At 52.4% G+C, this 10,848-nt stretch overlaps 1 protein-coding gene across 1 annotated transcript in view; it reads right to left on the bottom strand.

The window, feature by feature from the left end:
* Positions 1-2,414: 2,414 nt before the first annotated feature.
* Positions 2,415-10,848, bottom strand: part of FAM117A (family with sequence similarity 117 member A) — a 59,199-nt gene continuing 50,765 nt past the window's right edge. The window contains exons 4-8 of the mRNA XM_015570858.1: positions 9,433-9,543; positions 8,819-8,953; positions 7,510-7,711; positions 6,177-6,327; positions 2,415-3,638 (exon numbers count right to left, since the gene is read on the bottom strand). Coding sequence (XP_015426344.1) covers positions 3,338-3,638; positions 6,177-6,327; positions 7,510-7,711; positions 8,819-8,953; positions 9,433-9,543 — 900 coding nt within the window. The 3' untranslated portion in view covers positions 2,415-3,337. The remainder of the gene's footprint in view (positions 3,639-6,176; positions 6,328-7,509; positions 7,712-8,818; positions 8,954-9,432; positions 9,544-10,848) is intronic.

Below are 10,848 nucleotides of genomic sequence, written 5' to 3'. Positions count from 1 at the left end.
CAGCTCCAGGCGGACATCGCCGACCGGCGACAGGGGCCTCATAGGAGCTGCATGCGACCGCCGCTCAGCAGGGCCCCACAGCCACCGCCACAACTGCCAGCTCAGGGCTGCCGAGGGGAAAACGCCTCGGAACCCAGAAACCGCTTCCAAGGAAAGGAAAAGCACCCTGGGATCTTGGTTTCGTCTCTACGACTAGTGGGGGGCAGCTGCCCCGAGGTGAATGCCTTGCCCTCGAGATTTTTCCAATCAGGCAACTCTGAGGACAACTACAACCCCGAGCTCCACGGGACGACCTACAAGCTATGCGGGCGTGGACTGATGATGTAGAAGGATGTGGAGGTCACCGATTGGCTGCGCCGTGTAAAGACTGACAGGTGGGCGGGGAGAAGGCGTGGCGGGAGGCTGGGCAAATCTAATAGTCTTTTTCCCGGTCGGCCGGCCGGCTTCTGCTGGGTCCTAACGCCATGAACTGCTTAGTGGAGCGTTAGCGCCCCCTAGCGCTGCCCAGCGCCTACCCGCCTCTACCGGGATGGGCAAGGCCTGGCTTCCGACAGCGGTCCTCCTCCTGCGGCAAACCAAGGCGGGCAGGCCTTCTGTCCCCTCTCCTTCACCCACAGGCAGGGCCACCTGCGTCTGTCACCCAATTTCGTGCCACAGTTTTCTGTCTGTAAACGGGGTAATTCCTAAAAGCGCCCTGTCACCTCTCGGCTCTGGTGAGGATCAAAGGAGCTGCGGTTTGTGAAAGCGTTTTATAAATTGTAAAGCGTGCTGTGCGAAGGTATTCATTACTCTTTGAATGACCGTTTCACAGGGGTCGCCTAAGACCATCGGAAAACAGATATATAATTACATATTGTTTTTGTGATTAATCACTATGCTTTAGTGATGTTCAATTTGTAACAATGGAATTGGGGGTCACCACAACATGAGGAGCTGTATGAAAAGGTCCCGGCATTAGGAAGGTTGAGAACCACTGCTCTAGGGTCTCACAACTTACCAACAATGGAGCAAACCCTCCCGATTCCTCCCGATCAGTGAGCTCTGTGTTGGACCCCTCCCTTATCCCAGTGTGGGGCACCCACCTGCTGGCCCAAGAACCAGGGCAAGACGGACCCCCCGGCCTTTCCACTCCCCACTCCCCACCCCCACTTCGTTGCATCTGGGCTCCCTGGGGTGAGGCGCCTGCTCCTCTCCTAGCAGCCGGCTCCTTTGGCACAGCCTCGGGCAAAGGAAGGAAACTCGGGCAGCACCACACCCATCACTCCAGGCCTGGCTGACTAATGGGGCGTTAGAGGACAGGCCAAATACCTTACAGCAGGAGGGGAAGGAGAGAGGAGATGGGGTCTGTCCTCTCCTTCGTGTTAGTGGGGGAGGAGAGACCGCCATACATGAGCCCTCGCACTGTCTGTCCACTGAATCGGTCAGTGATGGCAGGGCACCGAGCAGCAGCTGGGAGAGGCCTGGGTTCCCGTTCCCTTCTCCGCCTCTTGACCAGCTGGGATTTCAAACGATCCCCTTGACTCCCGAGTCGTTTCCTCCTCTGAAATGAATGGGGACATAACAAGTGGGACGGCGCTGTGGTTAGAAGCATGGGCCCTGGATTCAAATGACCTGGTTCCCAATCCCAGCCATTGTATCTTCCTTTGTCTTTGGGGTGAACGTAGTCAGTCTTTTCTGTCCTTCCCTCAGGAGTACAGTGGGATTTATCACATTTCTCTCATTGAGTTGTTTTAATCTTGAAATGATATCTTATGCAAGCGCATCAATGACCTTTTATGCAAGCCTTCTCTGATGTTTACCACGTTGGGGTAGGGGTTTGTCTTGAGGTCTTTCAGGCAGATATAATTGTAATTATTACAACTGCCCTTGGGGTAGCCAACTTTTCATCCATACCTTGGGGATCAGTGTCTTTTGTGAAAATGCTTTGTAAATTGCAAAACACCATCAGAATGTTGGGATGGTTGTTTCCATTTCCCCAAAAAGCCCAAGAGCCCTTACAGGTGTGGCACTATTAATAGCCGAGAGGCAGCAGCAGGACAAGAAATTTCTTCTACTAGTCAAGGAGCACCCACGGCGTCAGATTGTCTTCCACTGGTCGCCCTAATTTCCTCTCCGACACCCACTCCCCCCGAGGGAGCATTCCAGACTCATTCCAGAAAAGGATGACTCCCTCACCAAACCTCCACCACACTCTTCGTTCTGGACGGTCTTTCCGTGGGTCCACTGTTTACCCTCCATGTGAAGAACCCATGCCTGGTGGCTTGAGGACAGGGACTCTGTTCATTGACATCATTATGTGTTAAGGCTCCTCTTAAAGACAAGGATGAAGTAATCAATATAATACCCTCAATTTCCATCTTCTCTGCCCCCCCCGCCCCCCACCCCCCGCCCAAATATTGAACAGAACCTCTAACTGCTGGGAATACTTATTTATTTGGTCTATTAACACCAAGATCTGCAAAAAACAACTTCTAAACACAGGATAAGAAAACTTGAACGTTAACATTCTTCTTCAGTTTTGTGAAGCTCTGCGGCACGGAAAATATACAAACTTCAAACAGCTGCAAAAATAGTGTCTTTGGGAGAAAATAGAGTTTCTACATCGATACAAGAAAAATAGGCATTTTTCTAATCCAACCCAGTCCTGGGGCAGGTGGAGGGTACAGAGTCCCCACCTGCCGCCTGGAGGAATGCCAGCTCTTCCTTCCTCCCCCACCCACCTGGGGCTGGGCAGGTTGAGCTGCTGCTTAAGACAATCTTAGTCAGGATGAAAGCGAGATGAAAATGCCACTTGGGAAAACGCGAGGGTCCCCTCTCTGCCAGCAGCTGGATTGGTCAAGTGTTATGGCCCGTGAGGGCTGCTTTGGTCTGCTCCCCCAGTGAGAGGGAAGCATGGGATGGAGGCTGAGAAGACGTGGGGCTCTATCTTCCCGTCTCCTCTTCTACGTCTGTGGAGGAGAAGGGAGGAAATCTGTGGTGTCCCCTCTACCCCGATCAAGGCCAGCTTGCTCCATGACAAGGACAAGGGCCCCAAATACAGTCCTTTGGACTCACACCCAAGGGCAGGGGACCCCCTGAGTGAGTTTTCCACCGAGTAAGGGAGGTGGCAAGAACACAGGTATGATTTGTGAGCTGCCCAGCGGCTAGTGGAGAAGGCAGGTCCCCTCCCACTAGGAGGGGCAGCGTCCATCAGAGAGGGGACCCAGGGCTTTGACACAATAAGTGAAAGTGCTCGAAGGCCGAGAGGGAAGGGCGCCTTTATCCCCCACCTCAGGGGAGCTAGGGAGGGGCCTGCCACCAAGGCACTGGTCTCCGTGGTAAGGTGGTGGGGGTGCCCTCAGACCACCAGGGAGCTGTGGAAGAGCACGGGCTCCTCTGATGGCGGGGTGTGCTGCCAAGGCTCGAACGGCAGCGAGGAGGCCTTGGCGGCCTCTGGATCCTTCCGAGGCGATGGCCTGGGGCTGGTGGGAGGGAGAGGGGACCCTGGGCTTGAGGGGCAGTTTCGGAAGATGAAGCCCATGCTGGGGAAGAGGGGCTTCATCAGGCTGACGGGGCAGAAGGCCGAGCCGGTCGGGTTGAAATGGACTTTGTTCTTGTCGGGACAGGAAGTCAGGAAGGCCACGTCAGGACCTGGAGATCTGGAGGATGGAGAAAGAAACGCACAGATATACACGTGTGTACGCACACACGCACGCACACACACATGTGCACGCACACTCAGAGCAAAAGAGAAACCACCAGCGTCCAGGGAGTAGAGAAGCCAGGTCTCTGTTAAAACAGGATGGTAACTTGACCAAAAAAACGAAAGGGTACTGAGCAACAACCAGCCTTTCGGCTCCTTGGCTCTGGTGTTTTAGAAATATGGCTGAAACAGGAGGGATTGAAGCTAGATAATCTGATTCTAGAAGAGACTAAGGGATCTTTTCACTTGGGAGATTCCATCAATAAACAGTGTTTTGGGGGCAGGCCCCTTGCCTGAAAGCAGAGATCCATGCAAATGACTTTCTAAGACTTTTACAGTCTAAAGCAGGGTTTCTTGGCCTCAGCACTGACATTTTGGGCTGGACAGTCCCTGGTTGTGGGGGCTGTCCCGTGCATTATAGGATGTTAATGGCATCCCTGGACCCGACCCACTAGGTGCCAGTAGCACCTGACCCCCTCCCCCAGCTGTGACAACCAAAAATGTCTCCTGACATTGCCGAATGTCCCGTGGGAGTAAAAACTGTCCTCCATTGAAATCTCCCGGCCTAAAGAATCTCATTCTTGAGCACATGGGAAAGGTGTGATTTTTAAAATATGTGCGAGGCGGGAAAGAGAGCAACCATTGTGGGAAAGGCAGCCCGACCTCATCAGGAGCTCCAAGTTCTAACTTACCACGTGGTCATGGCCTGAACTGTCTCACCTTTAACGAGGAAAGAGTCATCGGACCCTTCTGAGAATGTAGGGGAAATGGAAGGGTAAAAGGTGGTTAGGTCGGACAGTCCTAGAATAAGGAATCCTTCTGATAAGAAAAGGAAGTGGATAACCATGTTGTGAGGTTTAAACAGCCCAAGAAGCTGCTGGTTGTGAGGATCCCGGGTGAAGGTGAATGTGTAGGAAGATGGGGGAGGCTCTGTCGCCAGTGGGTCCTATCAACTGCCTTTTCCTAAAGTATAATTTGTACAGAAAAAGGCACTGAGAGTACAGCCTGATAAGCTGGGTAGTACTTTAGGTGTAAATTCGAAGAATTCCAACCCAGGAAGAAGAGTGGGACAGGCAGGAGAGGGAATGTTCTCGGGGTGCGCAGACGCACGTGAGGAAGGTGACCCAGAGACCAAGCAATGTGTGAGGGACATGAGGGCAGCCAGGACGACCCTGAACAGCTTGATTCCCGCCCTGGGAAATCCAGGCCATCTCACGGGTCAGCAGCTAGAGAGGAGGGGAAATGTGGCAAAAGAACCACGAAATACAAGAACTTCAGGAGGAAAGTTGACACAATGCAGAGACCCAGGGGAGCCGGGAATTTCCATCCCGGGATACCTGAGAAAGGAAGGGATGGACTAGCACCTTTCTTAAAGGGCTGACTGGGGCAGGGATCTAGATGAGATGACTTTAAGACCTCTTCCAACATGGAGTCTACAAAAGACTCAAGACAAGCAACTGCCTAATTTCCACAAGCAATTCGATGTAATTACTCAGCTATAACGTGGACTAGGGAAGGGCACACAAGTCCAGAGTCTGCTACACAATCTGGCCTCTTCCCTCCGGTTCACCCAGAGGACTCAGGGTTCTGGAGAGATACCAGGCAACAGTGATGATGCGAGAAATACCCAGTTGGCTATGGTTTTCTCCTTAACTCCTACTCTAGGTTATATATGTACCTCCTGCACCTATCCAGGGCCTGTCTCTTCCTTACCCGAGACACAAATGGGGCCCTCAAGGCCACAAACCTGCCCCAGCTAAATGTCCACTCACACACTGTGACCAAACTTCCTGGCTGCCATGGAAACCAACATCCACGGTGAATCTGCCTTGATGAATATTAAAGCTGCGGGGGGAGGGGGAATGAAATGAGTTCTTAGGGTGCCTATCACAGGGGGCTGGCTGTGTGGGCCAGCTCTCAATGTTCTCTGCTCATGGAAGAATGGCCTCTGTATTGCCCAATCAGGTTTGGGAATATTCCATAGTCCTTATTTGCAAGGACGGGAAATTTCTGTCTGGACATTCTTGACACTTGAATCACTGCAGCTGCAGGGTGAAGACTTGACTCGGAAGCAACTAGAAAGCTTCAGTGGGGACGAGACCCTTCTCATCTCTGCCTGAAGAGAACTACTAATATATCCTCTCTCTCTCTCTCTGATTATGGTCTAGCACATTCTCACACCTTCCCCAGGGATGGGAAAAAATAGAAGAAACAAAGGGTTTAGTTTCAGAACTCTTTCCTTTCCAGCTCCTGCTGCGCTTGTGGCTGGCATGTGGGCAGAGAGCAGGTTTCTATGGAGATAATGATAAGCAAAAATTTGGTGCTCAGAGTAGGTAATGTCAACAAGTTTGATCGTGGAATCCTTGCAGCACCAATAATCTAAAGTTGACAGCACCTCTGGGAGGAGGGAGAGTCCAAGATGGAAGCTGGGCCTGTCCGGTGGGACAACACAGGGCTGGCCCCCCATCCCTGTCTCCCCGGCTAATGTACTCACGTGGCCTCTTCAAACACACGCACTCTCTCACAGCCTTCCGGAGGCTCCCGTTTGAAGACGTAGCTGTGGTTGGGCCGAGGAGAGGAGGCGAACGCAAGGACTGGAGATGGGCTGCCGTCTTCAAGGAAGGCCGGGCGGCCTGGAGGGGAGGCTGCAAACAGAGCGAGGCTGAGCCCCGTGGAGCTGAAGGAAGGGTCTCCCCCGCCCTCCGCCCAGGCCCTGGCGTAAAGGGAAGAGGCTGACGCAGGCAGGTGGGGGCGGGGTCATGCTCACCCAGGCTGTTTTTCTATACTCAACCTTAAAAGATCTTTGAGGCAGCTTACAAAAATACGTATCTTGTTACACAGGATTAAAAAAAAATGCAGCTGAATTGACAGAAAAGTCAGACCTAATACCAACTGTATATTCCAGGAGATGAACGGCAATGGGAACTCCAAGCCTCGGACCTGAAGGAATCCTAATTTCTGTCTCTCTCTCTTCCTTCTTTCAGGACTGCACTGCCCTGCCTGCCAACATACCATAGCTTCTTCCTCTCCACAGCCTTGAAAATCTATCCCTTCTTCCAGGAAGAGCTCTTGTACTGACTCAGAGAAGCAATCTTTACTCAACCCCACTCGTGGGATAAAATTCCTCTTGCTTCTCACGCAGCGAATGCACTTTCCCTAGGTTGCAAATATTGACTTTATCTGTATTTATCTCACATTTATTCCTTCTTACTCTATGCTCTGTTTACCTCTGTGCATTGTTAGGTCCTGCCCTTGGCCAGCCTACTTCATGGGGTTGCTGTGAGAATCAAATGAGGCGATGCAGGCAACGGTGCTTTTTAAAGTAAGGATCATTACTATCGGGAGGAAGGACTCGGATCTTGTCCTGTTCGTGATGTGGCCAGGGCACAGCAGAAAGTAGAGACTTGGAGTCAGAAAGTTTGGGTTTCCATCTGGGTCAAACCAGGGCACATTCTCTTATTTTAGGTCATTTACAACCACCTTGAGACCTAGTGCTGGAAATGGGTACAGTGGACACCTGAACAGACTTGAGGGCATTCAAGCCAAATATGGGGATGAAGGGAGGGCTTCTTTGGATTCCAGTGAGGATTAAATAAAAGTATAGGTGCAGGGACTTTATGTAAATTACAAATCAGAATCGATATCAAGGACCATTGTTATGACAGTATAATGTATGGAATAAAGACGACTCACAAAGATATACTAGTTGCCTGGCAAATAAAGATGCCAGGCCTGCCATTGACTAGAAGCAGAAAAGGGAGTGGAGATGGCTCTGCACCCCGAGTGGGCCCTGCTGCCTCGGCCGCCTCAGGGCCTCCTCAGCTTACCTTTGTCATTGGGGATGGATGCCAGCTCCTCGACGGCACCCCGATGTTCCTCGCGGCTGGTCTGGCCAGAAGGCTGGGGGGATGCCAGGGGCATGGAGGGAGAGCTGGAGAGGTTGCCAGGCTCCAGGAGCAGGAGGGGGAGATCGCAGCTGCCACTCTGGGGGGGAGCTGGGGCACGGTGCCCATCAGGAATATCGAGGATCTGCCGGGGAAAGGGTGGGTGATGACTGTCCTGGCTCTTCAGGACTACAGAGCTGTAGGGACCCTTGGGGTCCTCCCTGTGCCCTGTTTCCATCCTCTATTCATAACACCGAGCGACAGCAGGACACCATTTCCTCAAGCCACTGATTTCCTGACTCCCCAGCCCCATCTAAGGGAAAACCCCTGCTATTTCTCCCCTAGCATTTCGGTCTCCTCTCTGGTACCACTCGCAGCCGATCTATAATTGCATATTTATTTGAATGGTTTCTCAGTGTGTCACCCCTATCGGGCTGTAAGCCTCATGAGGGCAGGGACCTTCTGTGTGCCAGCCACCAGGACACCGTTCCGCTGTAGGCCACGATGGGACCAGTACGCAAACATCACACACTGAACACCCTGCCCCCTTCACATTCAGTGGCACTTGTTGTACCTACAGCTCACCAAATTGTGTGCATGTGTTTGGGTGGGTATAAAATTCTACATACATGCCAACTTAAAATCAGCAAGTAAATGTAAACGGAGGAGTGTGCCCACTAGAATTATATTCATACTGCCCAATGGCGTTCCCCAGTTGTACCGTGTCAGTATACAAATGTGCCGAGACTTCAGAAGAGGTAGCAAATCATTCTGCCTGGGAGTGGGTGGGGAAGGCCACACGGGGGCACTGGGCAGGAAGGATGAATATCTGTCATCAGGTGGAGATGGGGGAAGGGAAGTGGTAACACAGGCAATGGGTGGCTTTCACTGGGCACAGGGGTGACGGCAGCGGTGCCAAGTATGGGGGAAGTGAGCTGGTGCTTGGCTGGAGAACAACGTCTCGCTCATTCCTCCCTCTGGGACCTGCCTCTCTGCCAGCCCCTGCTCCTCCTCTGTCGACCTACCACCACAAAGCTGTCCCCAGTTACACCCACGCAGCTCTGCTGTCCCTGTGGGGCAGTCCATTTGAGTCTAATCAACTCAATTCGTGTTCCTTCCGCAGGTGGGTGTCTGCCTGTTACTCTGGTGCTGCGGCCATAGCCTGTGAGCCCCAAAGAGCAAGTCCCAGCCCCGGCGTCCAGACTCAGCCAGACGCCACCTGCCAGTGCATCCAGGCTGCAGCCCCACTCACCCGCAGCAGCTCCTCTTCACCCTGCTCCTTCACGAACACCTCCTCCAGCTCCTGGTTGAGCCCCTCGAGGCTCCTGTGCAGGCAGGGGCTGAGTCGAAGGACAGGGGACCCTGCGGGGAAGCTGGGAGGAGACGCCTGAGGAGGAAGCACATGAAGCACTCGCTGAAACCCACCAAGCCCAGTAGCTATCAGTTCTGGCCGGGGTGATGGTCATGTCCACACGGCAACACCAAGTGAGTAAAGGAGGAACTGGGCACCGGTACTGGTTGCAATAGGTCCAGTCAGTGGGGTTTTCTCCAGAAGTTGGCGCCTTGAGAGGTCGGGGGTACGCTTTTAACGGCGTATTGCCAAAAAGAAAGTGCAGGAGCATCACGGCCTCAATTGTACAGGGGATGAGAGTGGAGGAGAGAGAAACTCAGAACAGTAGGAAGCTCTTCCAATGTCATTCACCAAGTCCAAGTTTGCACTAAAGCTTTACCTGGGCACCCACGGGGCCACAGGACATATGGTGTGGTAGGGCTCAGGTGCTGCTCAACCCGAGAGGCTCTGCCCACATGGTGGGGGGAGTGTGCCCGGGAGGACGACAGAGGGGAGAGGCTGGGGTGGTGACATACCCTCACTGTTCCCCGCACAGCATGGTCTCCTTGCAGTGGGGAGCCCCGCTCCTTCTCTTTCCCACTGCGGCTCAGCTTTGTCCTCTGCAGCTGTTGCTTCAACTTGGTAATCTGGGGGCCCAGAGAGAGGGAGAGGGGAGGCAGGTGAAGCAAAGCAAAAGTGCACTGGGTCCCCCCTCCCAGCACGGCTCCTGCCAGAGGCCCATGGAAATGCCTAAAAGGGAGATGGCAGTTCATCTTCCATTTCAAGCCACCTCCGTGGTGTTCCGAACTCTGATGATGGTTCATCGGGCAAGCTGGGAACCTTATCAACTGGGTGACTTGATAGTTTGAATTACCATGTATTGCACAGATGGATCCGTTTCCAAAAAATTTAAAAATACACAACACTCAAGCCGTTTTTGTCTTTCACAGATTCCGAAGGCATGGAATACTACTCTATGAATAGAAATGGGAAATGATGTTTTTGAATTCACTCCCCAAAGTACATTCACAGCTATCTCAAAGGCCCGGGACCAGGAAGGATGGAAGGATTTCCCCCCATTTTAGAGCAGACTGCACTGAGCGAGGAGCAAGCTCTCCAGAGGGAATATCAGATTTTGTCCCGACTTCCATTTCCTGTAACAATTATGGATTATCATCAACAATTTTGAATATTATCCCTGTCACATTTGGGATTCTAGACCTACTTGCCTCAGCTGGCAAATGCTCAGAAGCTGAGCTATTTAAATGTGGGCCTAAATTAAATGGAATTCGGAGGGTAGATGTGCTGCCCACAGCCACGCAATATGACTATTGCCAAAAAGAAAGTGCTTTCAGATTTGCTATTGGGGATCATTCAACCATGACTCCATGCTTAGTGTAAATAACTTGCTTACTCTGATAATTACAAACGTTAAATACTTTGCATTTTCCACTAGCCTTAAAGACTTCATATTTTTTCTGTTTTTGCAACCAAGAAGGCAGAAGTGACTCCCCCACAAAAGAGTCAAGAATGACCCCTGGCAAGCTGGGCGGTGGCAGACAGAACTGGGTTGGGAGCCCTGGAATTCCGGTCTATGGCTTTCTCTAGTCAACCTTGATGACTGGAACCCTCCTGAGAGAAAAGGAGGGCCAGGAAAAAGTGCTTGGAAACAATAACTATTTTTTTCTTCTGTTAAAACGAAGGCTGGATGAATAGTAAGTACTATATGGGGCTGAGGCTTTTCAGTTCCCAGGAAGGCACTCCCTATCTTCCTCCAGGCTCGGAACCGCTTATCTGGATCCAACCTCAAAGCACAGTGAGAACAATGGTGGCTCCCACCCTGTGCCCGGCTGCTGAAGAGCACCAGCGGCCACTGGCCAAGCCCCTGCTGGCAGGAGGGTCTTGGCTCCAAAGGCCTGGCCACCAGGCGGCTGGGAGGCAGCTGCAAGGAG

The sequence above is a fragment of the Myotis davidii genome, unplaced genomic scaffold (genome assembly GCF_000327345.1).
Source record: "Myotis davidii unplaced genomic scaffold, ASM32734v1 scaffold327, whole genome shotgun sequence".
NCBI lineage: Eukaryota > Metazoa > Chordata > Mammalia > Chiroptera > Vespertilionidae > Myotis > Myotis davidii.
Note: the sequence above shows the minus strand (reverse complement) of the source record. Positions and strands in the feature narration are given on the sequence as shown.